Source organism: Alexandromys fortis, unplaced genomic scaffold, assembly GCF_014885135.2.
Source record: "Alexandromys fortis isolate MF-2015 unplaced genomic scaffold, M_Fortis_MF-2015_v1.1 scaffold_173, whole genome shotgun sequence".
In the NCBI taxonomy this organism is placed as follows: domain Eukaryota; kingdom Metazoa; phylum Chordata; class Mammalia; order Rodentia; family Cricetidae; genus Alexandromys; species Alexandromys fortis.
This window is the reverse complement of record NW_026068051.1, coordinates 879513-895334: the sequence shown is the minus strand read 5'-3', so window position 1 is coordinate 895334 and position 15822 is coordinate 879513. Positions and strand designations below refer to the sequence as shown.

Below are 15822 nucleotides of genomic sequence, written 5' to 3'. Positions count from 1 at the left end.
AAAGACACTGTCAGCTGGGCGGTGGAGGCAGATGCCATTAATCTCAGCACTTGGGAGGCAGAGGCAGGTGGATCTCTGTGAATTCAAAGCCAGCCTGGTCTACAAGAACTAGTTCCAGGACAGCTAGGGCTGTTACACAGAGAAACCCTGTCTTGAAAAACCAAATAAATAAATAAGCAAACAAAGACACTATCATACAGGAGTACACAACTATACCTGGTTTCTCTGAGACTTTTCTTATTTTAAAAACTACCAGTACTCAGGTGTCAGTGAAGAGCATGTGCCTGGCATGTGGGAGACCCCTAGGTTCAACCCCCCAGAATTAGAGAACAAGGGTTACTGATCTCCCATATTACATGCTTCCCTATATACATACCAACAGAGGCTTAAAAGGAGGCTCCACCTTCCGAGCTAGAAGTTCTTCCCAGTTAATGTGTCTGAAGAATGGATGAGCCTAGAAAAAGTCAAAGGGGATGACTGAAATGGCAAACCACTTTTCTGAAGCTACAAATCACAAAACAAGCGAAACATATATGAATACACACATATAGACATCACAAATAAGCAAAATTAGCATTGTTTCCCCCAAACACCAAGCATCTCAATTCCTACTTGGACTTCTCCAGCATCCCCAGGACCAGCTCCAAGACGAGAAGCAGCGTTTCTTTTCAGCAGCTTTAGGGAAGAAAAGAAGCACTGGTGAAAATCCTGAATTAATCAAACTGATTTTTTCCTTTAGAGAATGTGGGCCCTATTTGTGCTCCAGAAGATACAATTTATTAATACCAAATAATGTTTGAGAACAAAAGAAAATCTTGCAAATCTTTAAAACTTTACAAGTCGTTTGTGTTTAGTACCTCTAATCAAATATATGTTAAATTCTTGGATGGGGGAGGGACTTAAAGCCCCACTTCATGAAGGACCTATTGGCAGTTGGTGGCTGCACGGGAAGGACAGTTATTTTTCTTAGGATCACAGCCACTGGTATATTGCCCATGCTCAAGTAGACGACTCCACACCCAGTTATACAGGCACCACTAACTGGACTGCATAGGTTATTTTAAAAAGGGGTGGGGGAGGGCAGTGGTGGCGCAAACCTTTAATCCCAGCACTTGGGAGGCAGAGGCACACGGATCTCTGTGAGTTTGAGGCCAACCTGGTCTACAAAAGCAATTTCCAGGACAGCCAGGGCTATAGAGAGAAACCCTGTCTCAAAAAAACAAAAAGGAAAGCATGAAATTGGGGGGTTAAGTATTGGATGCATTAGAGGAAGTTGAAGAATTAGGATGGAGGTGTGACTATATCCATACCTAAGATTTTCAAAGATAAAAAAAAATTATTAGAGTCAGGTGTAGGGGTGCACACCTTTAATCCCAAGATTTAGGAGACAGAAACAGGCAGATCTCTATTGTTGAGCCCAGTCTGATCTATATAGTGAGTCTCAAAAACAAAACAAAAAACCAAACAAACAACAGGTGTGTGTGTGTGTCTTTGAGCGTGTATGTACATGTCTGTGCTGTTGAGGTTGCCATTTAAGAACCCTACCTTTTTAAGCAGATCTCGAGCTTCTTGTGTGAGGTAGGGAGGCAAATTAAGTTTACATTTGAGGATTTTGTCAATTGTTTTCTTTCTATTCTCTCCAGTGAAAGGAGGCTAAGGGTAGAAAAGAGTGGAAAATTAGTATATAAAAACAAATTTTAAGTAACATTATTATCTAGTTCCTGAATTGGACAGCTACACATTGAGATAAGAAAACATGTTGGGAACCAGGAGTGGTGGCATGTGCCTTTTAGTCCCAGCACTCCAGACTCAGGCTGATCTACATGAGTTCAAGGCTAGCCTGATCTAGAGTTTCAGGACAGCCAGGAATGCTACACAGAGAAACCATGTCTCAAGAAAGAAATAGAGAGAAAGTAGAAAGAAGGAGCATGCTCAGAAATAGTTAACTCACAGACCTGTGGCTTTAAGCAATGATACATAAGTAGCAATGCCCAGGAAGTCTTATGTGGTCAGTAAGGCCTCTCATTTTAAGCTCCCATTTCTCCCTATGTATTTCACTAGATTGTCATGACATAAACCAGTTTCTTTTTAATTTCTTTAATTATGTGCACATATTGTGTACATGGGTGGGTGACCATGAATGCCAGAGGCACCAGATCCTTTGGAACTAGTTTAGGAGGCTGTGAGACACCTGATGTGAAGCTGGGAACTGAACTAGGACAGACTTCACTATTCAACCACTGAGCTCTCTCTAGTCCCTATATAGTTCATTTAAATAAAAGTATTGTTAAAAGTATGGAATCCCAGGGCTGGAGAGATGGCTCAGAAGTTAAGAGCATTCTGGCTGCTCTTCCAGAGGACCTGAATTCAGTTTCCAAACCCACATCAAGATTCAAGGACGTCTGCAATTCCAGCTCCCTGGAATCTGGTGCCCTCACACAGACAAACATGCAGGTAAAACAAAAAGTGTGGAATCCCACAAAATCATAAGCTACCACTAACGCTAAACCACTAACAACAGCCTGGTGGTGTGGTGCACGCCTTTAATACCAGCACTTAGGAGGGCAGAGGCAGGGGCAGGTGGATTTCTTTGAGTTCAAGGCCAGCCTGGTCTACAGAGTCAGTTCCAGGACAACCAGGGATATACAGGGAAAACCTAACTCAAAAAATCAAAACCAAACCAAACCAAAACCCAAAAAAAACTACTGATAACCAATTCTTAGGCTTTAAAAATAACTCTACTAGGAAAATGTTCTAGAAGCATAGCCAAGTTCTCTTACTAAAATGTTCAGCACAGATCATAAAACATGCAACTTTTAATGTGCACCTACTGCTCCAGTCAGCATGTCATACATTAATGCTCCCAAACTCCACCAATCTACAGCACGATTGTGGCCACTTCTCATCAAGATTTCAGGGGCCCTAAAATGAAAAAAAAAAAGGAAAAAAAGTCTTAAAATTTATCTACTTTTATATCATTTGAATAAAATTATTGAACTAAGAAAACTAAGACACTATTTTAAACCAGGTAAAGTTAGATATTACCCCCAAACCAGTTATATTTCTTTTAACATGCAGCTCTCACATGTATTCTATTGTTCCACAAAATGTGTGTGTGACTGTTCCATCATGAATAGATTCTTTGCATAGTCCAAAGTCTGTTAGTTTCACATGACCTATAATGAAAGATGATAGCATGATTATTCTGAAAATTTCAAGTATCTGAACATAGCAAACAGATAACTCTTCCTTCAATTTAGCTTTTCCTTTCTAAAACTTATCTTGAAGATGTCCAGAACTAGTTACCTGACTACTGTGGGGTAGTAACTACTTAAAGGCAGGGAAGTGGAAGTGATTTAATCAATGCAGTAAGGAGAAAGTACAGAAAATAATGAAGCTGCCTACAGCTCTGGCTCTTTTCCTACATGCAGAATTCTGTTCCATCCTGAGAAAGTCCCTTTGAAAGTCTAGTTTAAGTAATACAGACTCCTAATAAACATTCTGTATTTAAACAAAACTCATGGCATGCTTCAACTCCACTGTTTCTTCAGTGTACTTAAGTGACTTTCAAACTCCTTAGTCTGAGAAAGTCACTGTATCGCTTACTATGTATGCCAAATGCTATCAGTTAGCACAATGAATTGAATTATTTACTGCCAAAAGTTGCCAGTGAAGGGGAAGAACTAAAATTTGCATCAGATAACCATTTCTGTTCCAGAAGGTGGAATTCCACCTTACACAAAGATCACTTCAGATAAGTTTCTCTCGGTTGTCATTTAAGTCATCAGTGGCTCCACAACACCAAAGCCCTATTATTCAAGGTCCCTTTCAGACAATGGTTTTTCAAGCAATGACTCATTTATTCAACTGTGAAAATCTACATTCTGGTACAAAAGAAGAAATAGGGCTATATTACTTATCTTTTATTTTCTCAAGTTTAAAAGTTTATGTATGAATAATTTTGCCTGTATATATTTAAGTGCAGTATGTTTGCCTGGTGTCTAGATAAGCTGTAAGGCAGCTCGGGAACAGTGAAAGTATGGTTTCCAATGGTTGTGAGCCAATAGTGGTGCTGGAAACCCAGGTCTTTTCTTCTGCAGCACAGCACATGCTCTTAACCACTGAGCCATCTTTCCAGCCCCTCAGAATGCTTTTAAGACAGGATCTGGTAGGTAGTCCACCTGGCCTGGAACTCAACTACCTACCCAGGCTACTCTTGAATTTGATCCTCTTTATTTATACGGTGCAGTGCTGAAATTATAGGTGTGTGCCACTACACCTGGCCATAGCCTTTATTCTCAAAGAACCAAATGGTATATTCAAGTTTCTGTGTTAAAAACATTATTTTACTATTGCACCATTCCTTTATTCTATCCTTTGCCTTAGAACTGAGAATCAGAAAGCCTGGGGCTATAGCTTCGTGGTAGCATGCACAAAGTTCAGTTCCCAGAACAGAAAAATAATTTTAAAGGAATACCTCAAAATCAACAACAAAGAATTCAGAATCAAAATCCTGGTCTGGGATGGGAAGGTAGGAATACAAATATGGTTCCCACAATGCACTCTGTCAATTCTATCATTTACCATGAAAAAAAAACAAGTTTTGCTTTTTTAATTTCACATGTATTACTGTTTTGCCTATATGTATATATGAACACTACATGTGTGCCTGCTGCCAGCAAAAACCAGTTTTAGATTCCCTGGACAGACATTATAAGACACCACATGGTTAATGGGAACTAAACCCAGGTCCTTTGCAAGAACAACAAATACTTTTAACCACTGAGCCATCTCTCCAGCCCCTCACAAACAAATTTTTATTTTTTATTTTTTTTAATATTTATTTATTTATTATGTATACAATATTCTGTCTGTATGCCTGAAGGCCAGAAGAGGGCGCCAGACCTCTCCACAGATGGCTGTGAGCCACCATGTGGTTGCTGGGAATTGAACTCAGGACCTTTGGAAGAGCAGGCAATGCTCTTAACCACTGAGCCATCTCTCCAGCCCCCCCCCTTTTTTTTTTTTAAACAAACAAATTTTTAAAAAGCACTATTTGGAACATTTATATACACTCTACCATTCTCTGTCTAAGAGTTTACATTGGTTAACTATCTCATAAATCATCCTCAGGAGACCGGGACTAGCAGCTGTTCACTGTCTTGAATATGCCTTGGTCTGCTAGTTTGTTCCTCGAGTAAACTGCAGTCTTTCCCAGTTCAGACTACAGCAGTAAAACCAGGAGGGGCAGGCGCTCGCAGCTGCAGCCAGCACTCACTTTGCTATACCCACAGCTGTAGAGAATGTTAGTCTCTCTGATTAACCTATGCTTAGTAAGTATTTTGTTAATGGGGCTATGCCAAATAATCTGGTTCAATTTCAGTCTTTCTCTTCCTCAGACATTAGTTAAATATAGAGAGTTTTGTTTTTAGCTGCATAGTATATACAAGTAATTCTAAAACTTGGGACATTGAGGCAGGAAGACCCTAAGTTGTGTTAGATAGCTATGCAGCAATACTATGTCTAAAACAAGTTTTATGTCATTACAAAAAAATCAATGGCACGAATCAAAATTAACATTTATTTTAATTGTTTTTGGGGGGGTCACAACATTTTATATAGGATTTTTTTCTAAGTTGTAAAGAATGGCTAATATATTTGACTGTTTTTTTTTTTTTTTAAATAATGTGTGCATTGGTGTGAAGGTGTCAGACCCCCTGAACTGGAGTTACAGTTGTGAGCTGCCATGTGGGTGCTGGGAATTGAACTTGAGTCCTCTGGAAAAGCAGTCAGTGCTCTTAACATCTGAGCTATCTCTCCAGCCCCCTTTAATTCTGTTTAAGCTCAATTATAAATACTAAATAATTTAAAGTACCAGCAAGTATTACAGTGTTATATATTCTGTGGGGGAAATATGCAACAAGAGAGAGAGAAACATGGGAGCCTTGAAAGAGGGTTATAAGCGGATTATTTTCTACAGAATCGTTCATGATATAGCTCCACCTTGGTGATTAAGCATGATGTTCTCCGGCTTCAGGTCTCTGTAGATGATCCCCTTTTGATGTAAATGCCCCAAAGCCATGGAGATTTCAGCCAAGTAAAAGCTGGAAACAGAAGTGATTTAATAAAAATTTAAAAATCAATCTACCCAAAGAAGTTTATGTATGGAATAAAATTCCTTGAAAGAAACAGACATGCACCAAAGACCAAATTAGTGGGGGTGGAAGAATGTACTGGGAAAAGAGATGGCACAGGGGGCATTTGTCACTCATTTTAGTCAAACTATACTATGTTTTATTTTTCCATTAGAACATACTGCTAAAACATACGGGACTCAAAGATGTCCCGTCTATTCTAACTATTATTGATTAGGTTCTGCTCTCTCTGTGTAGGAATTAGGCCAACAGTCATTCAGATCAAACAAATTCCTCCCACCCTCCCCCAACTTTAAGATTCCACAGGAAATAGGGACTTTGTTATTCTCAGAGATCAAGTCTTGGTCCTTACAGCCTGACCTGTGGAAGCCCACTCATCCCTTACATAATACAGTTGTGTATTAACAAACAGCAATGCCCACAGTATCTGCCCACCCTCTTGCCAGCCAGCCCACAACTATAAACTGTGTGACACTCAAATTTATCTACCTCAAAAGAATAAAGGGCTGAATCAACCCTGTCTGGATTCGAAAAGCACAAAGCACTGCAATACTGGCTGTGTAACAATGTTGCAATCCTGCAGATTACTCCAGGATGGAGAGGGTGTGTCCTAGAGGACTGAGGCAGTTTCACAGCCAGCAGGACCACAGCCTCCAACAGGGCTCAGAGAGCCTCCTCCAAAAAAGGGCACTTCATCCCTAAGGTTCTTAAATGCAGCTTCTGTGTTAGAAAAGGCCTGAAATTAAACAATGGAATGCAGTTTGGTAATTAAGATAGAAAAAACATTTACGTGTTTTCTATTCAATTAATGTGTAGGTCAAACTGTTTACTGTTACCCAATACAGTCACTTCACAAAAGGATGTGTATATTTTTAATTTGAAGCAGATGCCATCTTACGAATAGGAGGGCAGATCCCATTCTGGCTATAAAATCAATCCACAGATGTGTGCTCAGGGTAATCACCTCCCTAAGACTGCACCTTGGGAGCTGGAAAGTCTAAAAAAAAGAGGAGATGATTTCTGATACTTTCCATTGCTCCACATACAAAATTTCACTTGGAAAACCACACTCACCCACAACCAAGACAGGCAGCTTACCAAGTCAAGGAAACTCTGCAGTGAAGAGCGGTCCACCCAAGTCCTGGGGGCAAAGGAATCATGTGACCTCCAATAGCTGCTCAGTCCCCCCTGGACGTTCTGAGTGACTGACTGGCTCCAGATCAATTTATGCAACAGTGTGGGAATGTAGTTTTGCCTTTAATTACATGAATAATTACCTGAATTCATACAGCCACAAAAGTTCACTTACCAAGCTGTGTCTTCCATGAATATTCCCTCTCTTTCTAACTGCATAAATAGTTCTCCTCCTAGAAAGGAAAAGTATTAGAAATCAATGTCTTACTTCCAACCCTCTTCTAACGAGTCTGCACTTTTTTCTATCTGTAACATTAACTCCTTAAAAATTTTTTAAAAAATCCTAAAATTGGCATGGAATTACAGCTTTTACACTTCAGGCCTAAAGTTTAAAAGTCTTAATTAAAGTCTTTCCAGCACTTTTCAATACGTAAAAGAAAATGTTAGTACACAATTAAGTCTCCTAAATTTTAGAGACTGTGACTATTCCCCATTTTCAGAACCTTTATATAAACTGAATGAACTTGATGGTTGGCATAATTTGAATATCGAAATAAATAATAATAAAGGGTTATAATGTCCTGAGTTATCTTAAAATCCAGGAACCCAAAATGATGTAAATAAATGAACAGAAAGGAAAGCTCTGTATAAGTGAAAGTGGAATGATAGGAGTAAGAACCCACTTGGCAAACACCAGTTAACTGTTATAGTAAAGAACCAATGGATGCCACAACTGGACCTGAAAGCATGATGAGATGAGACACTTTTAATTCCAAAGGGGAAGCCTGGCAGACACCACCTCACACAGTGATGTGACACAGTGAACATCAACAGCAGCGGGACAAAGATCTAAACACCACACACCTCCTTTCTGAACTGCTGAGAAGAAACCACTGTCGCTTGGACAGTCCTGTCAAAAATGCATTAACTTGAATCTACTCCCAAAGAAATATCAGATAAACCCAAATCGATGGCATTCTACAGAAACTGGGCTATATCTACTCTTTTTAAAAATGTCAACATAATGACAAAGACAGACTAAGAATTGTTACAAATTAAAGAAAACTAAGATATTATATTAATGTTAATTTCCTAATTATTTTATAATTCTAGTTACATAAGAAAATGTCCTTGAGTATAGGAAGTAAATGTTAGCGTTTCAGTTATAAAAATCTTTAAACGCCGAACAGTGGTGGCGCATGCCTTTAATCCTAGCACTCGGGAGGCAGAGGCAGGTGGATCTCTGTGAGTTCGAGGCCAGCCTGGTCTACAAGAGCTAGTTCCAGGATAGGCTCCAAAGCTACAGAGAAACCTGTCTCGAAAAAAAAAAAAATCTTTGAATAGCACAAAAATATGTTGACTGTGTACGTGTGCATACGTGTACACACATGCATAAGCATCAAGAGGGAAGACAGGCACATACAATGAGATGACAGAATGTGGAGGATCTATGTGAGGGGCGCAGAAACTCCCCAGAACCACAAAACCTTGTACTACTCAGAAAATCATCTATATAAATTTGAAATTATAAAGTCATAAGCAAGTAGTATTAACAAAAAAGGTGGGAAATTCTGCAGCTTTCGGGTTCATGTTAAGAGCTATGACAAAATCTGTTTCTCAGAAATCACAGGTATGCCAGGCTGGTGGCAAATGCAAAAACCCATCTCTGAGTTTGAAGCCAGCCTGGTGTATGTAGTGAGTTCCAGGACAGCCAGAGATAAATAGAGAGATCCTGTCTTTAAAAAAAAAAAAAAAAAAAAAAGACTGCCAGTTGTGTTTGCTGAAGATGCGGGCATATCTCTGCTATATCATGATATGGCGATGGGGACAGAAGGCTGAAGCAGCACTGCGAGCAGCTCAAGGCAGCATAAGCTACCTAGTGAGCTCCAGACAGCCTGGTTTGCAGGGAGATTTTAACAAAAACAACAAACAAACAAACAAAAAAAGACATAGGGTTGGTAAGTGTTGGTAAGTTCCAATCAAAGAACAGTCCCTTGAAAATATGACTCAAAAACTTTCAATATCTCATAATACTCTCAGTAAGCATCCCCATTTCTTTTTTTTTTTTTAAGATTTATTTATTTATTGTGTATACAACACTCCTTTCATGTATGTTTATATGCCAGAAGAGGGCACCAGATCTCATTATAGATGACTGTGAGCCACCATGTGGTTGCTGGGAATTGAACTCAGGACCTTTGGAAGAGCAGGCAATGCTCTTAACCTCTGAGCCATCTCTCCAAGTCCATCTTTCTTTCTCCTCTTTTTCTTTCTACTTTTTCAGTTATAAAAATCTTTAAACGCCGAACAGTGGTGGCGCATGCCTTTAATCCTAGCACTCGGGAGGCAGAGGCAGGTGGATCTCTGTGAGTTCGAGGCCAGCCTGGTCTACAAGAGCTAGTTCCAGGATAGGCTCCAAAGCTACAGAGAAACCTGTCTCGAAAAAAAAAAAAATCTTTGAATAGCACAAAAATATGTTGACTGTGTACGTGTGCATACGTGTACACACATGCATAAGCATCAAGAGGGAAGACAGGCACATACAATGAGATGACAGAATGTGGAGGATCTATGTGAGGGGCGCAGAAACTCCCCAGAACCACAAAACCTTGTACTACTCAGAAAATCATCTATATAAATTTGAAATTATAAAGTCATAAGCAAGTAGTATTAACAAAAAAGGTGGGAAATTCTGCAGCTTTCGGGTTCATGTTAAGAGCTATGACAAAATCTGTTTCTCAGAAATCACAGGTATGCCAGGCTGGTGGCAAATGCAAAAACCCATCTCTGAGTTTGAAGCCAGCCTGGTGTATGTAGTGAGTTCCAGGACAGCCAGAGATAAATAGAGAGATCCTGTCTTTAAAAAAAAAAAAAAAAAAAAAAGACTGCCAGTTGTGTTTGCTGAAGATGCGGGCATATCTCTGCTATATCATGATATGGCGATGGGGACAGAAGGCTGAAGCAGCACTGCGAGCAGCTCAAGGCAGCATAAGCTACCTAGTGAGCTCCAGACAGCCTGGTTTGCAGGGAGATTTTAACAAAAACAACAAACAAACAAACAAAAAAAGACATAGGGTTGGTAAGTGTTGGTAAGTTCCAATCAAAGAACAGTCCCTTGAAAATATGACTCAAAAACTTTCAATATCTCATAATACTCTCAGTAAGCATCCCCATTTCTTTTTTTTTTTTTAAGATTTATTTATTTATTGTGTATACAACACTCCTTTCATGTATGTTTATATGCCAGAAGAGGGCACCAGATCTCATTATAGATGACTGTGAGCCACCATGTGGTTGCTGGGAATTGAACTCAGGACCTTTGGAAGAGCAGGCAATGCTCTTAACCTCTGAGCCATCTCTCCAGCCCAGCATCCCCATTTCTATATAGGAAAGAATATGTGAACTACAGTAGCTACCCCAGCTTATTAATGTGCTAAATAATTGGTTACAAAGAGATACAAATAAAATTTTACAGACAGGAAAACACCTTCCAAGTTTCTTTCATATTTGTCTATAAACAGAACCATTTGTTCACACGTGAATTTCCTTCTTCAATGTATCCATCAATTTGAAGACTTGTTCACAACAAGAAAAGCATGTTTCACTGGAAAATAATGTTTGAACCCAGTTTCTGGAGCAAATGTAAATAATTACATGAACTATGTACTAACCACTGAGATACTCAAGGATGAGGTAGAGTTTTCCACCGGTCTGAAAGGCATAAATTAAATCCACAATGAAGGGATGCTTTACTTCCTCCAGAATATTCCGCTCTGCTTTTGTATGAGCTGTATCTTTAGCATTTCTTACTATCATTGCCTAAAGGAAAAGAGATGATCTATAAGAACAAAATAGTGAACATTTTTATCCTATGGTAATTGGAAAAATCTACTTTATGCTTTCCTGGCCAATACAGAATGGTTCCTCCTAGAAACTGAGATGAGGGTAATGGAAGCTAACTCACTACTTATAAATATCTAACCTTGTTATGGTTTTGTAGTAAACATGTAAATGAAAACCTTGATGTGTTTTTTTAGCAATCTGTATACAGATCAAGTTTATGTGTCTATTCACTTACAGTTCAGGGCTTAGTGTGCTCCCAGGTTTAGGCCAAGAGAACAGAACTAACAAAGGAATCCTGTCCTTGGAGTCAGAGCATCAGGAGAAAACATAGCAATGAAGGTAAGCACAGAACAAGTATGGGTAAGTGGGGAAGCTGCACTGAACCTGGCAGGAAGCCTTCCTCAAGATGATGATAGCAAACTGTCAAGTTAAGGTGAAACAAGGAAGGTTAAGAAGCACCCAGGAGAAAAAGAGGCTCGACTGATCAAAATGTGTCAAGGAACCCAAGGTCAGAATGTTAAAGAGTGCTTAGAGATCCAGCTGGAGGTGGAGACAAGAGGCCAGGAAATGGAAGGCTGTGCATCTCAGCAAAGGTGCTGAGATCTCAGAGGCCAAGGAAAAATACCGAGAGGAGTGTGATGAATACCTCAGCTTTCAGTGGATTGTGGTGTGTAGGGAAGATGATACAATGCAGGCAGCCAGAACAAGAAACTAAGGAATGTGCCTTATAACTATGACAAAGAAGATAAGAAACAAAGATTAAGAAGGTTAAAGGTCTGTCATTGGCGCTTGTAGCCTTAGTTTTAAGAAATAATGAAAGATGGATGTGAAGGCACACTTCTGACGTTTCTGCACTTGGGAGGGACAGAGGCCAAAAGATCAGGAGTTCAGGGCCAGTTATGGTTATTAATAAGTTTGAGAGCAGTCTAAAGTATGTAAATATCATGGCTACAATAATAATAAAAGTGTTTAGGGAAAAGAGTACAAATATAAGCTGGGTATGATGGAAAAGGCCTAGAATCAAAGTCGAAAGCAGTGGAACCATAAATTTGAGGTCAGTCTATGCTGAGTTAGCAGAACACAGTAAGACCCTGATTCAGAAAATACGAACAAATATATATATATATGTATATATATATATGCTACTTGTATCTATAAAATTAAACACAACTAAGAAAGTCTCAAAGCTAACAGTAAAAAAAAGAGTGGTCAGAGAATAAGACTTTGGAGCATATTTCCTGAAATAAAATCCCAATGGTTTAGCCATCCATCACCTTGCTGAAATTCTTTATTGCAATTACAGAAAAAAAAAAATTTTTTTTTTTTGGTTTGTTTTCAAGATAGAGTTTCTCCAAGTAGCCCTAGCTGTTCTGGAACTCACTTTGTAGACCAGGCTAGCCTCAAACTCACAAAGATCCTCCTGTCTCTGCTTCCCTGGTGTTAGGATTAAAGGTGTGCACCACCACCACCTGGTTGCAATTACAGAAACTTTGGTTTCTGAATGTTAATAATTTTATATATTTAAAGAATAAGATGAGCTGGGCAGTGGTGGCGCACGAATAAGATGAAATCAAGGACAGAAATTTAAAAGAAAACAAAACACAACAGAAATACACAAATTTGACCATGCATGATCATGCACACCTCTAATCTAATCTAAGGTAGATCTTTGAATTCAAGGCCAGCCTGGTCTTCACAGTAAGTTCCAGGATAGCTAAGAGTACAAAGAGAGGTTTTGTCTCAAAAAAACAAAACAAAATACACTGAGTTAGAGGCCAGTTTGGGTTATCTGCGACCCTGACCCTGCTTTTCAAAAGAAACAACTGGAAAAGTCTGGACATAGCCAATACATTAGAAAACAGCATTGAACATTAACGTTAATATTTCCAAATACAATAATCATACTACAGTTAAAGTATGAAAATACCCTTATTCTTAACAGAACTTAGGGTGAAGTATATAGTGTCCTCATGTAACTCTTAAAATATATGGCAAAAACTGAATTTAAAAATTTGAATAGGGGCCGGGCGGTGGTGGCGCACACCTTTAATCCCAGCACTCGGGAGCAGAAATGTGCCTGTAATCCCAGAACTGAGGAGACTAAGACAGGAGGGACAGGTTTGATGCCAGCTACAGCAATTTAACAAACTCCTGACATACAGAGAAGTTCAGGGTCTTTGTTGACTCAGCAGGTAAAGGGCTTGCAATGTAATTTTCAATTCTTGAAACCCAAGTGAAAAAACCAGCTGTGGTAGTGTACACTTGCAGTTCTAGCACTCCCGCTTCAAGACGGGAGGTAGAAACAGGAGAACAGACTGGAAGCTTGTAGGCCAGCTGCCTAGACTATGCACTGTGGTAGAACTAGGATGAAAAGATAGACTTGACTCCCAAAAGTTATCCTCTGACATTCACACATTGTGGTGCCATGCATGTGCCCACACAAACACAAATAATAAATAATTTTTTTAGAATCAAAAAAGAAAGTCAGGACAGAGGAAGAATGATTGAATAACAGTAAAGTATCCAAAACAGGCTGAAAGAATAAGATCTAAAACAGAGCAGTTAGCTCCAGAAAAGAATACATTTCACTACGTAAAAAATACAGGTAGGGGGGCTGGAGAGATGGCTAAATGGTTAAGAGCACTGACTGTTCTTCCAGAGGACCCGGGTTCAATTCCCAGCACCACATGGCAGCTCACAACTGTCTGAAGATATCTAGTTCCAGGGGATCAGACACCTTTACACCAATGCACATAAAATAAAGTTAAATAAACCATAAAAATATTAAAAAAGAAAAATACAGGTAGGACAAACCATAGATGACTGTCTCATGGGAAGGATGGTTCTGGCTGAATAAATGAAAGGTTGAGTGTAAAAGCTCTGAACAATCAAAGAATGGAAGGATTTGTGCAGGGAGATGTCGAATGTTGTTGGATACTCGGGGTCTCAAGTCATAAAATGGAGCTGGATTTCATGAATTTTTCCCAAAATTTATGTGATTTCTGCCAGAAAATGCTCAGCAGCAGAGAGAGGAATACAGAAGTAGTGAGAAACAAGCAGATTCAGATCAGCATTTTTGCTGAACATAAAGTTAGCGGAATAACAACTAAATCAAGTGGCAGGCTATGTCAATTGAGATGGTCTCTGGAACGGAAGTGGAAACTGGTGGGGCTGACTGAAGGCCAGACTGCTGGTTAGTGAGGTGACACAAAGGCAATGACGACACCAGAATAATAAGACTGGACACAGGGGAAAAGACTGAACTAGATCTTTCTGAAGTTGAAGAAAAAGACAATGAAACTAGGTACGTATATATGTACATACAAATGCATACCAATTTACCTACCTACCTAGAACCTACCTAGGTTTAAACTTAATGGAGAAAGGGTTGACTGTAGGGTGGCTGAGTAATTTTAAAAATAAGCTTATTCGGGCCGGAGAGATGACTCAGTTGTTAAGAGCATTGCCTGCTCTTCCAAAGGTCCTGAGTTCAATTCCCGGCAACCACATGGTGGCTCACAACCATCTGTAATGAGGTCTGGTGCCCTCTTCCGGCCTGCAGACATGCACACAGACAGAATATTGTATACATAATAAATATATATTAAAAAAAATAAGCTTATTCATTCTTCCCTTGAAAGACAGAGCAAGTAAATTAGAAACAGAGAATACATTTCATCTAAATGAAGAATATTCACATCCAGTATCTCCACACTAGTTTAATAAAAGGTAGAACACAGGCAAAGGCAACCCCATGAGTAACAAACTTTGGCCAAAGTCTCTAGCTAGAAGAATAGCTTGCTTCCAAAAAGGGCTACTCAATATCCTGAGTAAATAACCAAATGACACCATTCCCACAAAAAGTAAAGTCTTATAAACCCAACAGAATTTCTAGATGTGAACAACTCACTAAAAATACCTCACTCTCCCTGATTTCATCTGTCAGTCTGTGAAGGAAGAATTCTTTCAACACACATTTAGGTTTAGTAGATCAGGACTCTGCCTGCGTGATGCAAGAAAAACACTCTAAAGAGCCTACTATCATTTCATTTAGGGGTTTAGGAATTAAAACCCTAGCTGTTTAAAGAAGTATGCTTAACCTGATGTAAATAGTATGTAACACATATGTGCACTGGAGAGCACACACGGGCCATGACAGCAGGTGAGAGACGTCTCAGCAGGCAAAGGAGATTGCCACCAAGCCGGACAATCTGAGTCTGATCGTCAGTACCACATGGTACAAAGAGAAAACCAACTCCCAAAAGTTGTCCTTTGATCAATATAAATAAACACACAAAAATTTTAAATGTAATTAAAATTTAAGATACTAGGATACTCATTAAGATAAATAAATTTTAGGGCTTTTGTTTGTTTTTGAGATAGAATCTTTCTACTTAGCCCTGACTATCCTAGTGTTCACTATACACATCATTTTAGCCTCAAAACTCACAGAAAGCCACATGCCTCGATCTTCCAAATGTTGTGATTAAAAGTGTGTGCCACCTCCCGGCCAGTTTAATATATTTTTTTAAAAATTTATTTTTGCCGGGCAGTGGTGGCACACGCCTTTAATCCCAGCACTTGGGAGGCAGAGGCAGGCAGATCTCTGTGAGTTCGAGGCTAGCCTGATCTACAAGAGCTAGTTCCAGGACAGGCACCAAAAGCTACAGAGAAACCCTGTCTTGAAAAT

The 15822-nt window shown here is 39.3% G+C and overlaps 1 protein-coding gene across 5 annotated transcripts in view; it reads right to left on the bottom strand.

Annotated features, from left to right (window-relative positions):
* The window catches only part of Rps6kb1 (ribosomal protein S6 kinase B1), a 39572-nt gene that overhangs the window by 9124 nt on the left and 14626 nt on the right, over positions 1 to 15822 (bottom strand). For 2 of the 5 annotated variants that reach the window (XM_050119550.1, XM_050119551.1), the window contains exons 5-12: positions 10961 to 11108; positions 7465 to 7522; positions 6004 to 6104; positions 3086 to 3176; positions 2832 to 2922; positions 1546 to 1653; positions 613 to 675; positions 377 to 454 (exon numbers count right to left, since the gene is read on the bottom strand). In XM_050119550.1, coding sequence (XP_049975507.1) covers positions 377 to 454; positions 613 to 675; positions 1546 to 1653; positions 2832 to 2922; positions 3086 to 3176; positions 6004 to 6104; positions 7465 to 7522; positions 10961 to 11108 — 738 coding nt within the window. Of the gene's footprint in view, positions 1 to 376; positions 455 to 612; positions 676 to 1545; positions 1654 to 2827; positions 2923 to 3085; positions 3177 to 6003; positions 6105 to 6644; positions 6892 to 7053; positions 7153 to 7253; positions 7297 to 7464; positions 7523 to 10960; positions 11109 to 15822 lie in introns of those variants that run through there. The other 3 variants (XR_007588241.1, XR_007588242.1, XR_007588243.1) reach the window with 3 other exon arrangements.